This window comes from Dipodomys merriami, unplaced genomic scaffold (genome assembly GCF_024711535.1).
Source record: "Dipodomys merriami isolate MVZ:Mamm:240054 unplaced genomic scaffold, mDipMer1.0.p SCAF_64, whole genome shotgun sequence".
In the NCBI taxonomy this organism is placed as follows: Eukaryota; Metazoa; Chordata; class Mammalia; order Rodentia; family Heteromyidae; genus Dipodomys; species Dipodomys merriami.
In genome coordinates, this window is record NW_027206224.1 from 1,848,177 (window position 1) to 1,862,228 (window position 14,052).

General features: G+C 51.7%; 1 protein-coding gene across 1 annotated transcript; it reads right to left on the reverse strand.

The window, feature by feature from the left end:
* Window positions 1-454: 454 nt before the first annotated feature.
* Window positions 455-13,569, reverse strand: Has3 (hyaluronan synthase 3). Its single transcript, XM_070004713.1, has 4 exons — window positions 13,515-13,569; window positions 9,850-10,485; window positions 7,039-7,140; window positions 455-6,129 (listed from the first exon to the last, which is right to left on the reverse strand). Exons 2-4 carry the CDS (start codon window positions 10,483-10,485, stop codon window positions 5,206-5,208), a joined length of 1,662 nt encoding a protein of 553 aa, XP_069860814.1. The 5' UTR covers window positions 13,515-13,569; the 3' UTR covers window positions 455-5,205.
* Between the last annotated feature and the right edge of the window lie 483 nt (window positions 13,570-14,052).

Consider the following 14,052-nt stretch of genomic DNA (forward strand, 5'->3'; position numbering starts at 1 on the left):
CTTTGAGTCCATAAGAAATAGCTGGCTTTACCAAGGACAAAGCATAAATCACTTAGAGATACCAACTCAGAATTTGGGATCATGTGCTGAAAGTTCTGTCCCCAGTGCGGCTAACAGGTGAGAAAAGTGGGTTTTTCTAACCTCATCTGTGGACAGGTAGCACCATCAGTAGCTCCATAGCTTACTAGGCTCATTGGGAAGTGGTAGTCTTACAGAGGTGGGGCTTTGTTTTCATTGAGGGCATGGCCTTGTCCATGGGCTTTGTCCCCAGCTTCCCCTCTTGATCTCTTTCATTCCCTGTGGCTACTAGGTGAGTAGATTTTCTCCATCACATGTTGCCCTTCATGACACTGCCTCACCAAGTGCCTAGAAACCAACCAAATGACCATGGGTTGAAAGTTGAAACTGCCAACGTAAGTCTTTTCTCCTTATAGATAGGTATTTTGTAACAGCAATGGAAAGCTAGCACACCAGCATTATATAACAATCTTTATTTTAACAAATAAGTGATGCAGTATAAAATTTTTGACCTGAAAAGTTAAAACAACAACACAAAAACAGGCTTAGAGAAGCAGCAAAGGACCAAAGCAACTGCTCTTGGTTGCCAGCAACAAGGAGAACAGCTGCTTGTGACCTAGAAGGGTTTGCGTTTGGGTGACAGGCTCCAGGCTGACTTAGCACCATGAGGTTGCCAACAAAGCACCAAGGAAAGATAAGAAAGGCAGCCAGGACTGTATAAGCACAAGGACCAGAGCGGCGCAAACAGTAAAGGGATGGAACAGAGCCAAAGGTGTTTGGAGAGAGCAGACAGGTGGCCCAGCACTCTGAGCTGGTGACTTGAGGGCACAATGCTCTGAAGCCAATGCCAGCTTCAAGACTACCACAGGAAATGTTCAGGCACTCAGCATCAGACTCTCAGCAAAGTTGGAGCTGAAAAACCCTTGGAGTTATGTGTTGTCAAGACAGAAGTGGGCAAGGGCTGGGAAGGTGGCTCAGTGGTAGAGCGCTTGCCTTGCATGCATGAGGCCCTGGGTTTGATTCCTCAGCCCCACATAAGCAGAAAAGGCCAGAAGTGGTGCTATGGCTCAAGTGGTAGGGCATTGGTCTTGAGCTGAAGAGCTGAGGGACAGTGCCCAGCCCAGAGTTCAAGCCCCACAACCGACCAAAGGAAAAAAAAAAAAAAGGCCCCAAGAGCCTTCCATGCAGCTCATTTCAATGCTTTGTTCTTGCACCAAAGGAATTCTGAAGTGGGCAGCTGCCAATGAAAAGTTTCTGCTAAACCAAAAGTTTGAGAAGGTGAATGCAATGAAGGGGTTGAGTCCTGCAGTAATGTGAGGCAGAAGATTCCAGCTAAGCTACAGTAGCAGGCTCAGTCCTTGAGCTCGGTAAGGCCATGGCTTACTTCTGAGTACTTCACATCCAAAGACATGGTGAACTATAAAAAGACCAAGAGAAGAGGACACAAGTGGAGGAAAAATGAACTACACAACTTGTAGACAGAGAGATGGGAGAAACAGGAGCAAAGGAAGGGGTGACATTGTCCAATGTATTCATTACCTGACTTTTGAAATGACAACTCTGAACAACGCCTTGATGTTAAAATTTCAAGGTGGATGGCTTAGTGCCTCTGGAAGATCAAATTCAAGATGAGGATTTGGTTACAGACTACTGGGCAGGGTCCATGCCAAGTGCCAAAACAGAGGGGAGAGTCCTGGAGGCTAAGAAAGAACCTGTATCTGGGCCCCCACCTCATCTGGTAACTCCTGTGTGAAGAACATGGACATTAGCAAAGACAGGGTAGACAGTAGAGTGAAGCAAAGCTTGAGCTGTAGAAGCAGCTGAAGAAAAGGTGCAGGCAGGCAGCACATGAAGCTGGTAGAGTAGGTATAAACATCCAGAAGGTGCTAGATAAGCATGAAGAAGTGGGAGCCTCTCCAATGAGATTGGAGGACCTAATCAAGAGAGGGCCATTGTGTTAGACACCACCTCTGAGTTCTGCCACATCTTGAGGGAAATCACCTACAAGCTAGCTGGCAATAAGGAGGAAGAGGAGGAACACCCAGCCAAAGGGGCTCTGAAAGGGACTGGAAGAATATAACTGGAACATGGTCAGTCTAGATGACTTCTCTCCCTCCTCTACCACCATCTTGAACAAGGAGCCTCTTTTGAAACAAAGGCTGGTCATGCCGGGAGCTGGTGGCTCACACCAGTAATCCTAGCTCCTCAAGAGGCTGAGATCTGAGAATCCAGATTCAAAGCCAGCCTGGGGAAAGAAAGTGTGAAACTTTTACCTCTAATTAACCACCTAAAAAACGAGAAGTGGAGCTATGACTCAAGTAGTAGAGCCCTAGCTGTAAGCAGAAAAGCTCAGGTACAATGTCCAGGCCCTGAGTTCAAACCCCATGACCTACCAACAACAACAATAAAAAGACTGGCTACAGCCCTGCTCCCAAGGTGTCAGTAAAGGGCTGGCTGGAAATCACAGTGCAGAAAGTTGGTTGAGTAAAGCCCCCCACGAGGCCCACTCTCAGCCACATACTGTATCAGGGGCAAGATGGTCACATAAAAGTACAGATGGGAGGAGGAATATTGTGACTTCACTAGGACTTCAAGAAAGATCTACAAACCCCATGTTAAGATAAAGTATGTGGATGAAAACAGGTTTAAAAAAACAACAACAAAAAACAAAACTCCCGCCCCAGGCAAGCTTTCCAGCACTTGTGCCATGCTTCCATGGGGAAGGGCTCTGGCAAAACACAGTGAAGAAACTGGACAAACAGGTGCTTCTGAAGATGAACTCCAGTGACAAGCTCCTGGACACTGACTTTGCTCCATAAACCATAGAAGACTGAATTTTCATCAGCAAGAGCATGAATGCAAACACCACTGAGTGAGGCTGCTTCCCCAACTTTCATGTTAAATACAGTTCCCTCATTTAGGAAAAGAAAAGTGAAAATAAATATGCTTACAGGTTATTATAGAAATACAAAAGAGATTAAAATTCTTAAAAACCAAAATGAATCCAATTAATTGTACAAAGCCTCTTCCCTTGCAAGAAACAGGGATAAAGCTGAAGACCCAGTTTGGTTTTGCTGCTGAAAATTGTACAAAATAACTTAGAAAAACCAGTCGAGGTCAAATGTTGTGAACTTACTACCTGTCTTTTTTCTTTTTCTTCTTTTTTTGATCTGAGGAAAGTTGATGACAACAGTACAAGTCAAGGCTGATGGTAGAACAGTCAGTTGTCCACCCAGAGTCCATCATCCTGCATTAACCTTCAAGTAAAACTGAAGTAAAACAGCCCTTAGTGAAGTCTGAGCTCTGCAGCTGGCTGACTGGATTTCCTCCATTGTAATGCTCAAAATAGCTTACTTCTTGGCCAGCAGGAAACACATAAGAGCCTGGAACAACTTGTCTTTAGCAAATGCTTGCTGTTTCCCAGCCATCCTGGGTTGGGTTTGACATCAGCTAGCAGTTTCACTAGAAACTTGAGGTCTATGTAGCGTTGCTGCACCTGGAAAAACCCTTGAATTCTTGGGAAATGAAGGGAAGCACCAGGGTTTGCCCATCCAGTTCAGAGCACGCCTCCTTCCTTTATAGGGAGCACCTGTGCACATTTCCACACACTCCAACTTAGTTCTGGTTCTCAGGGGGTTAGGTGGACCCTCTGAGAAAGGCCATTTGGAAGGAGAGTGAGCAACACTCAGAGGCTCAGTGAGGACCCCAGGTTTCAAATCCCAAAGCCAAGCACAGTCTGGATTGCAAATCACTAGAAAATGGTTTCCAATCACTCCCCAACAGCAGCAGAGGAAAATCAGCCCTGAGGGATATAAGAGAGAAATAAGAACCTTAGGATTAGAACCAACTCCATTTCCGAGTTTGGCTTCTGGACAGAAGTGAGTAAATGCAGTAGTGACTATCCACAACCTGGTTGTAAGCATTCTCTGAAGAGGCCACTGAAAATGGACAGTCTCAAAGATGACCAACTTGGAGTTGAGGGCTCACTTTGGCATTGCTGAAAAGCTTTCCACTGGAGATGATTGTCGATGACAATAATAAAATCACATGTAGTTAACCAACTGCCAAGGCATCTACCGGTTCTAAGATGGTGACCAATGTCCTCAAAGGCTCTGAATATTCTTCCTCTATGTTCACAGACCTGGCCTGTCTATTTCACAGGGTCCTGTAAGAACTCTGACTGCCATTTTATCTACCACCCTCAAAAAAAAAAAAAGTGCCTTTCAAGAAAGCAAAGTGAGGAGGATAGGCTATCTAGCCTTTGATGAGCTAAATCTGAGAGGAATCCAGGAGTATACAAGTTTAAAATCCACAAGTCTTTGCTTCCTTCCCATCTGAATACATTGGGATTTGATCTTCCTGGTAAGAGATGACTATAACATTTTATCTGTCCAGCGAATGTCACAGACAAGCTTAGAATCCATTTAGATGTCTGAGCAGTTTCCATTTGGGACATATTCAGCTGTAAGCTTCCATGTTCTCCATGGTCTTTAGCACTCTCTCAATTTCTTTGTTCTTCCTGGCAAACCTGCCTTTTTACTACAGTAAATACAGCAGTATTCAATGCTGACTTGCTGATTTCACTCATCCTGGGACGTTGAGTTGTGGTACATCACAGAAAGCACCATTATTAGACCCTGTAGTCTGATGCCCAAAGATCAAGCTTCCGGGCCTTGTATTTCAGGCACAATCTTAATGCATTGAAGCCTACATGAGGATTAGGGAGGGAGGGGATACAAAATAACCCAGATCTCTCCATGGAAATTCACCTGCTACTTCTGTTTATGTTCAGATGGGTTAGTAGGATACCTTCCCATAGCTGTCATTGCTTCATTTTCAGAAGTTGTCACAGGGTGGGATTTATTGCTTAGCTCAGCATACTCCCGAGTTCCCTCTAGATCCCAGGGGGAGGAAGGAGCATCTTTCTCAGAGTCCACTGCAAGGGCAGAGAGATGAGCAGCCTCAAGATTGACAAAATCCCCCTCTGCCCTCAGCCTGTAGAATCAGTGTTGCATTCTCTGAGCAGAGCTGCCCAGGCCATACTGTAGTCACCATTCTTTGCCTTTCAGATTTGTCCTTTAGACCATTAAACTAAAACACAGCACTCCCTCATCCCTCCCCCCATCATTTCCATTCCCCTTCCCTCCCTGACCCATTGCACGTTTCCCACTCTGCCTGGGGGCTATCTCATACCTCAGCAAAAGCTAAGCTATACTGTTCTGGCTTCTTCCCACATCGCCGTGCAATAATAGCCAGATACAGCATCAGGAGGGCCACCCAGTAGCAGCCATACAAGATGGCCCCAGAGACAAGGAAGGCTAGCTCAGTCTCACTGAATAGGTCCTGGCAATAAGCTGTGTAGGCCAGCCCCCCCAGAAGAACCGCCACCCAGATGGACACAGGGATAAGGCCAATGAAGTTCACTACAATGGTTTTTCGGCCAGAAGTGCCCCAGCCAGACTTGTTGATGGTAGCAATGGCAAAGATCTTGGCTGGCAGGAGACTGGACATATAGAGAAGGGAATACAGGGACATGAAGATCATCTCTGCATTGCCTCGAAGGAAACAGGCATAGGTAGCCTTGATGATGCCCACCAGCTGCACCGTCAGCAGGAAGAGAAGAATGTTCCAGATGCGGCCACGATAGAAAAGCTGTATGACTGTGGCAATGAGGAAGAAGGGAAAGAAACCTGTGACCACGGACTCATAGGTCATCCAGAGGTGGTGCTTATGGAACCACAGAGAGTTGTAGAGCCACTCCCGGAAGTAAGACTTGCTCCAGCGGGTCTGCTGGTTGAGCCATCGGAGGTACTTAGTGGGGGTCTCTGTGAGACACTTGGAGCGCGCTGTATACTTAGTCCGGTAGCCAAGGCTCAGGACTCGGTTGGTAAGGTGCCGGTCATCCCCAAAACTGCACTTGCTGCCTAGGAACTTCTGATGGTACCAGTCCTCCAGGAACTGCTGGAGGAGGCTGTTGCGGTACATGCCCAGGGGCCCGCTAATGCACTGCACACAGCCAAAATAGGACTGGCAGGCCCGTTCCACGTTGAAGGCCATCCAGTACCGCACACTGCTCAGGAAGGATATCCACGAATCATACTTGTTGAGGATCTGTAAGGGAACAGATGCTTTGGGCTTCCTCTTCTGAGGGATCTAAGCCCCAGAGGAGACAAGACACCAAGAGACCATGAGGCCTGTTCTGGTTACTCAAATTCCTGGCCATCCATTATTGCCTCCCTGGAACAATGCTCAGGGGAGGAAGCTATCTCTACTCTCCCCAGCACTAGCTCCCCACTGAGCTATCTACCCTGATTTTCCTGTTCAAGCAGCCAAAGCCATCACTAATGCAGGACAGAATTGGGGTGACAGAGAAGAGCCTGGAAAGCAAAATACCACTCTCTTGTTCTGGCATTTGGCAAGCTTCTAAGAAGTGGCATATGATGCCAGGTGCAGGTAATCCTAGCTACTCAGGAGGCTGAGATCTAAGGATTGAGGTTCAAAGCCAGCAGGGGCAGGAAAGCCTGTGAGATTTTATCTCCAATTAATCACCAGAAAACCAGAAGTGGCACTGTGGCTCAAGTGGTAGAGTGCTTATCTTAAGCTGAAGAGCCGAGGCCCAGAATTCAAGCCCCATGACTGACCAAAAAAAAAAAAAGTGGCGTATCACCTATAGTACCCTCTGGAAGGAGATCTGGCCCTGTCTGCTCTAGACTACCTAGCATTCTTCAGCCCAAGTTGCCTAAGAGCAAAGGCTTTTCAAAGCCATAATATGAAGTGGCTGCCTGCTACACCTCCACTCAGAAAAGAAGTTCCCTCTGGGATCTGTGGGCTCCAAATCCTATGTCTTTCTTTATCAACAGCCTCTCTGTAACTGTTTAGTGTCATTCCCCCTCCCAATGTTGAAAAGAATAGGGAAGTTGGGGAGCAAACAAGGTCAGCCCTTTGATCTTGATGGAAATTGTTAGAGGAGACCCTCCCCAAACAGTCCAGCCCCCTTCCCAGGAATCTCTTGTGACTTACTTGGACATCTCCCCCGACTCCCCCTACTTGAGGATCCTCCTCCAGAACTCGAAGCATCTCAATGGTGCAGGCTGGGTCCAGCACAGTGTCAGAGTCACACACCTGCAGGGGAGTGCATCGTCAGCCATTTTGACCTTAACACCTTCCCCTCCCTGTGACCGCCTCTCTCCCATGATTCACTGCCAGCAGAAAGATCTATGTCAAATAGAAGAGGAATGGGGAAGCAGAGTAAGGAAATATGAGTTCTAATCCCCGGCTCTGCAGCCACTAAGCTGAGGAGAGAAACCCAGGAGACTGTAGGTGCTGAGCCTGGGAAGAGGGGAAATGCTTATTAGCCCTGGACACATTGTTGCCAAATTGGCTCCAGAGATGGCATCAAGATCTTTCTCCAGGGCCCTTGGGCAGAAAGGGGAACGAGGCTTGGGAATCAGATGACACCTACAGTGGGCCAGGGCCAACAGACATTTTTCAGAAGACTGAAAAAGGACTCCTGCCAGAAGCTACTTAATGAGCAGTCCACATGTAGGTAGTCACAGATTAATGGCGTCCACATTTCAGCCTCTGGCCTCTTAGACAACCTGCAACCCCAGCAGTGAAGATTGGTCTTACCCACAATCCCCCTCCTTGAGATCATAAACGTAGCCCCCAGGCATTCTGTGTTCCTGAATACAGACTTTTATGCCAAGTCTCTAAGATGGGCAGTTTGGGCAACAGCTGCTCTTGCCTGGATTTATTCTGAGTTACTAGTTGAACTCATACCCTGGTGGATGACTCCTTGCCTGTTTTCTAAAATGTTCCTGAAATGGTCAAAACAACCACGGAGAGGTATGCTTGGTTTCCAAGTCCCCAGATTGAGCTCTGTGTCATGATTCCCACAGGTGAAGCCAACTCCTGGTCTGCAGATACCTAAGTTTATACTGAAGTTGCTGACATAAGGAGCCGGGTTCAATCCTCAGCCCCCAAAATCAAGTTGCTGAGTAAGAGCCCATTGCCTTCAGGAAGGAGGCTGCCTTAAACACCTCAACCGTTGTTTTCTCTCATCTTTTTCCTTGCTTCCTCCCTCACCCACTGCCAATCTTCCTGTTGGAGACAGGCTGGTATAGATAAGCAGCAGCCTAAGGCCAAGGGGAAACCAGGCCCAGCCTAGATGTCTCGCATGGCTTCTCTCCTCCCTACAGAACATCTGCATATGCTGGTCTGAACTGGGAAAGATTCTCAAAACCCCCAAGCTTACAGGCTGGCTCTACTACTACTTTCTGCCAAACTCTCACTCATACCTCCTTGACTCCAGGGAAGTCTTTATAGCTATGCAGGGTGGGGAAAGAAAGCCTTGTGCGCCTATTTCCCCACTGTCCACAAAGACACACCCTCAAGGCGGGCTCATACCTATAATCCTAGCTACTCAGGAGGCTGAGATTTGAGGATTGGGGTTCAAAGCCAGCCTGGGCAGGAAAGTCCATGAGACTCTTATCTCCAATAAACCACCAGAAAATTGGAAGTGGTGCTGTGGCTCAAGTAGTAGAGTGTTCACCTTGAGCTGAAGAGCTAAGGGACAGCGCCCAGGCCCTGAGTTCAAGTCCCAACCGACAAAAAAAAAAAAAAAAAAAGACACACCTTCAGCAGGGCTGCTGGAAGGCAGGCTGGAATCCATCAAGTTTTCACAGGCTCGAGCCCAGGCCCAGGTCTCTGGGCCATAAAGAGGAAAGTATGGCTCAGATGAGAGCCTGTTTACAGACTACTCACAGATAAGCAAGAAAGGGAGTTGTGGAGCAGAGCAGGTTTGGAGGTCATGTGCTTTAAGGGGACTGTATGATATAGTCACAGTGGCTTGGGGCTTCTCCTTAGTTTACCAAAGACGACCTCCTAACCCCCAGTAAACTAAAGAATTAAACAGCTTAAGGACATCCTTCCTACATGGCTAAAGAGGCTCTAAGCCGAGGAAGACAGGGAATACAAAGGTATCCACTTTTGCATATGACCACTTTTCAAAAATAACAAAATACACAAGTTAGGTAGCCAAACTACAGAACGCTTAAATAGAGGAGAGCAAACATGCCATTAGCAAGACTAGGTTGGCACACAATTGGACCAGCCAACTATTCTTCTTTCATTGATTTATGAAGGGAAAGCAAGACATAGAGGCTGTGTAGATGCAGTGCAGAATTCTCATCTAGAATCTGGGATCCTGAGGGTGTTTTGTTTTGTTTTTAAATACTGAAATGTGTGGTTTTGAAACTCAGTTCTCTCTCTAGGTTGTTAATGAAAAATTGAAGCTATGTCAGCCTTACCAACTTTTCCATGCTGGTGCCCATGACTGCTCTGAACAGAGGTAGGCAGGATCTGCTCAGGGTTCTAGCCCTGAATGTTCTGCTGAAATGTGAATCTAGATCACTGACATACCCATCCTCACTCTAAACCTGGCAAGTAGAGCACCATGAAGCACATTTGTCTGTGCTTCTGTTTCACCTTCTTCTAGCCGAGATAATAACAGTATCCCCTGGGAATATTATGGGAATTAAAGGAGCAAATATCTGTGCAATGCCTACAACAGTGCCTGGAATAAAGTGGACGCCATGTACCACTTTGCTGCTGTTATTATCAGGGACATCAATTCAGAGGTCTGGCCAGAATCAGAGCTTCAGATAGGCAGAACTAGGTTTCTGGCCTGGGTCTGTTGGATCCCAGCACTGTTTCAGAGACCCATTACGCCTTGTGGCCTTCTTCAGCAGAGCTTTGGAGGTATGCACAGCTTGAAGCCCTAATTGGCTGGCTATGGCCCCAGGCACACACACTCCTAGAAAGCACCCTTACCTGGATATAGTCCACCGAGTCGCCAAGGGCCTTGAAGGCCGTGTACATGACCTCACGCTTGCCTCCCCACTTCTGCATGATGCACGAGAAGGTGCTGGCCCATACCACTGCACGCACACGCTCCATGCCCTCCTGCAGGCTGGCCTCGGTCTCTCCTTCCCCTGCCTCGTGGAAGTTGCTGCGCCACACAAAAAAGCCAGCTTGCTCCGTGCCGCCCAGCACCTCGTGGAAGATGTCCAGCATGTAGGCATCCTCCTGGCGATTGCCATCCACCACCATGACCACCTTGAGATCGGGGAAGGCGATGCGCTGGGCTGAGCGGAGGCACTTGCGCAAATAGTCTGGGTCTTCTTGGTAGGCCGCGATGCAGAGTGCTACTGAGCGCCGCCGCGCACCGGGCAGCTTCAAGGGCCGCCATGCTCTGCGCATGCGCCTGTGCTCCAGGAAGGCAAACAGGCTCTGAATGAGCAGGTGCAGGCCCAGGATGGCGCCGTATAGGCCAAAGGACAGGTAATGCTTTTCTGTGTGGATGAACTGGTAGCCTGTCACATAGGCTGCCAGGATGCCTCCCAGCACCACCAGTGCAAACAGGCTGGTGCCCACCACACGCAAAGCTGTCGTCAGCTGTACCGGCATCTGATGGGAGAGAAAGGGGATATAGGGTCAGGCAGGAGACATTTGCAGGCAAAGTGAGCATGGGCATTCTCAGAGCCTAGCCTGGATGGGAGAATAACCCGCTAATAAAGATCATTACTGATTGGTAGAGCACTTGCCTAGCAAGCTAGCAAATTCAATCCCCAGTACCCCCAAAACAAACACCAAAGGCCCATCCACTTACTCGGGGAGCGACTATGACTTTGGAAACTCAGAAGTCAAATGGCTGGGGTTGGAGTCCCAGCTCTGCCACTTACCATCTGTGGCCCCTACACTATTACATCTGTTACCTCAGAGTGTTTGAGGGGTGAATGGGTGACATGTAAAAACACAACAAAAACACAGCACCATTTGTTATTGTCTGACAGAATAAAAGCCAAAACTATGGGATCTCCCTGGTAGAGGGCAGACAGAGATCTGCTTGCCCCAAAGGTCACCAGTGACAAGCTTCAGTGGTGAGCCCAGGCACATGGGGCAGCTCTGCGAGCAGCGTGGCATCCTGGCCTAAGAACCATTACCTCTAGTGAGTGAGAGTGCACTCTGGAAGGGACTGTTCCCAGGTGAAGCACCAGACAAGACTCATGAAGAAATCAGAGGAGGAAGAGTCCAGAACAGGAAGTACAAGAGGGGTGGAGAGAGGTAACACAGGCAGCTTGTCTTTCACAGTGCAAAATCAGTATGAGAAACTTCCCTGTGTTCTGCCTTCACTTTTTTTCTTCTTCTTCATTTACTTGAGAGGTAGAAAAGAAAAAGAAAACTGGGGTGAGGGGGAGCTGACTTGGCAAAGAGTTGGAATCGTGAGAACTGGGCTCCCAGAATCCCAGCACCCAGGAGGGTAGAGAGCCAGCGCCAGGAGGAACCGCAGCTACCACTGCAGCAGTCCAGCAGTCCAAGTTGGCTGCTTGGAGAACCCCATCCGCTTGGTCCTAGTGCCCGCGTGGAAATCTGCGTGCACATCCCCTGCCCAACCACTGCTGGAAATAATGCCAGGTTTCAGTTTGCAACTAAGTGGGGGCTTCTAAGCCTTTGCCCTGTTGGAAATAGATGTGCTGTAATGAGCAGACTCCAGAACTCAGCACCAGAGATAAGCTCCACTCCCACCAGGCTGCCTGACCTTGCCCAAGTTCTCTAAGAGTTCTTTCCATCGCTACAGTGCGGGGTCTGAATTCGTTTCTCACTTCGAAAACCTCTGGAAAATCATTCCCCTTAAAGTGGAATCACATCAGCCCCTAAGAGCTGCCCAAATGTTAGTAAGGCGGATTGCGGTTTCCTCCAGAGCCCAGATGGGGGCGGGGCGCAAAGGAGAGGTGGGCAGGGGAGGCTGCGTGGACTGCATGCTCCCTGCCCTCCACGCCCACCTCCTCTCCTTGCCAGCCACCTGCCTCATCTGGAGATTCCCGTTTCCACTCTGCACTCCAGACAATGCCCTCTCCCGGCTTGCTAAGCTCTGGTCTCACTGGAGCCACGCTCAACGCCCCTTCCCCCTCCCACCCCTCCAAAATATACTTTCCACACAGGGTGGCTAAGGCATCAGTCACTGCCTCAATCCGCCAGCGACAGAGGCACCAGCAGCTTCCAGCAGCTTGGATGGGAAAGGGTGGCTGGCTGCCTGGCCGCTGCGGGAAGCGAGGCCGCGGGGCTCTCAGCCCGGCCAGCGCGGGGAGCCGGCCGCGTGCTTCCTCTGCGGGACTCCCAGCCCTCCCAGTTCTCCCTCCCTGCGCGCGCGGTCCAGGGTCCCCAGGCCTGTATCCACCGCCCAGGGGTGCCCCACTCCCCAGTTCTGCTCACGTGCCGGGGACCCGGGTGGGGGGGCGCCGCTGCCCCTGCAGTCAGGAAAGGGACCAGGGTCTGTCCCACAATCTGCAAGGCCCTGGCACCCCGCTGCGGAGCGGTGCGGTGGTGCGCGTGGCTGCGTCCACCGGGTCAAGGCGGCCGCGAAGACACCGGCCGCGCTCTTCTTCAAGCGGGAGCTTGGCCTCCGGGTCGAGGCGGCGCTGGCCACACCCACGTGCCCGTTTCTCACGACCCAGGCGGGGAGGAACGCAGAGCCCAAGAAACCACAATTGGACCGGGCCCTGCTCATCTTCCCCGGGGCCCCAGCCACCTTGGCAAAAGAGTGCCGGCAGACAAAGACGGCCTCCCCGGTGTCGCCAGTCCCCTCCTTCCCCGGGCAGGACCCCTCCCCCACAGGATCCGAGGCCCTGCCTCGGTATCCCCCTCTCCCACACAGGGCCCCCGCGAGGTCCTGCGGCGGAACCCCCACGTGCAAGCGAGCGACCCCCTGTCCAGACAGCGGCCTCTGCCACCCCAGGCGGGAGGACGCGGGGCGCGATCTGTACCGGGCTGCTCCACAGACACACACACACACTCCGAAGGGATCCCCGGAACCTGGCACAGACTCGCTGCCGCGCGCATCGGGTTCAAGGGCACGAGGATGGGGGCGCTCCCCAAGGCCGCCACTCCCCCTCCCCCCGCCGGACAGCAGCGTGAAATAAGAACCTCCAGGCAAAGGCGCACGCCCTGCTACCCACCCCGCAAACTTTGAGGGGCTGCCTTGTTGGCAGAGCCTCTCCCGCTGACAGGTGCGCCCTGCTGCGGGGCCCACGCGCGGCGGGACGGAAACTTGAACACCCAGCGCGATTGCTAGCGGCAGCCCTTGGGGAAGGGGGCTCACTTGGCCCGCACGACACGTGCCGCGCTTGCTCGGCAGGTCGGCAGGAGCCGGGGTCGAGGTGTTCCGGCAGGTGCGAAGCCCCGGAGGAAATGGGGGGGGAGCGCCCCACATGCTCCTCGCCTCCTCATTCATTCACAAAACCCGAGCCGCGAGGGAGGCTGGGAAGAGAGGCCGGAGAGGAGGCCGAAGGAAAAAACGAGGAGGGGGCCGCGGGAAGCGCCGCCAGGAAGCCCGGAGCTGCCATTACCCCCACCCCCCAGCTCTGGCGGCCGGGGCGCAGGGCAGGAGGGGCCCCGGGAGCCCGGCGCGCCCCTCGAGGTGGCCGGCCCGCGCTCACCGTGCCGCCCGCCGCCCGCGCTCCGGTGCTCAGCAGGCCCGCGGTGGCTCCATGCCCCTCCTCGGCTCCTCGGCTCCACCGTGCGGCGCCGTCTGCACCGTGCGCCACCGCGCGCTCCGACTGACAGCGCCGGCCCCACCGGGCCGCCTTAAGTACCCAGCGCGGACCCGCCGGGAGAGGCGCCCTCCTCCGGGCCCGGGGCCCGGAAAGTTGGAAAGAGTGGGGGGGCTCCCCTTCCCCGGCGGGCGCTCGGCGAGTGGCGGGGTCCCGTGTGACCACGGCTCCTCCAGCCCGCAGAGACCGAGCTTGCGCGTCCGCTCGGAAACTCGGTTCCCCCGAAGGCGAGCGGGCGGGCGGCTCCCCTGCTCTGGGGAGGCGCGCATTGTATACAATCAAGAACCCCGGGCGTCCTTCACTTTCATTACCCTTTCCGTCCACGCCTCGAATCCCACTCACCTTACAACGCCGCCGGAGGCTCGACTTGGGCCGGAGAAAAGGGCTGCTAGCTGGACGGGGAGCTCTCTAACACACAGGCAGC

What these genes read in the sequence shown, in the direction of transcription:
- Has3 (XM_070004713.1), bottom strand. Translation starts at nt 10,485, where the DNA reads ATGCCGGTACAGCTGACGACAGCTTTGCGTGTGGTGGGCACCAGCCTG. An exon ending in ACTCGGTGGACTATATCCAG is followed by an intron (nt 7,141 to 9,849) that starts GTAAGGGTGCTT and finishes ACTCCCCTGCAG; the next exon opens with GTGTGTGACTCTGACACTGT. An exon ending in GAGTCGGGGGAGATGTCCAA is followed by an intron (nt 6,130 to 7,038) that starts GTAAGTCACAAG and finishes GTTCCCTTACAG; the next exon opens with ATCCTCAACAAGTATGATTC.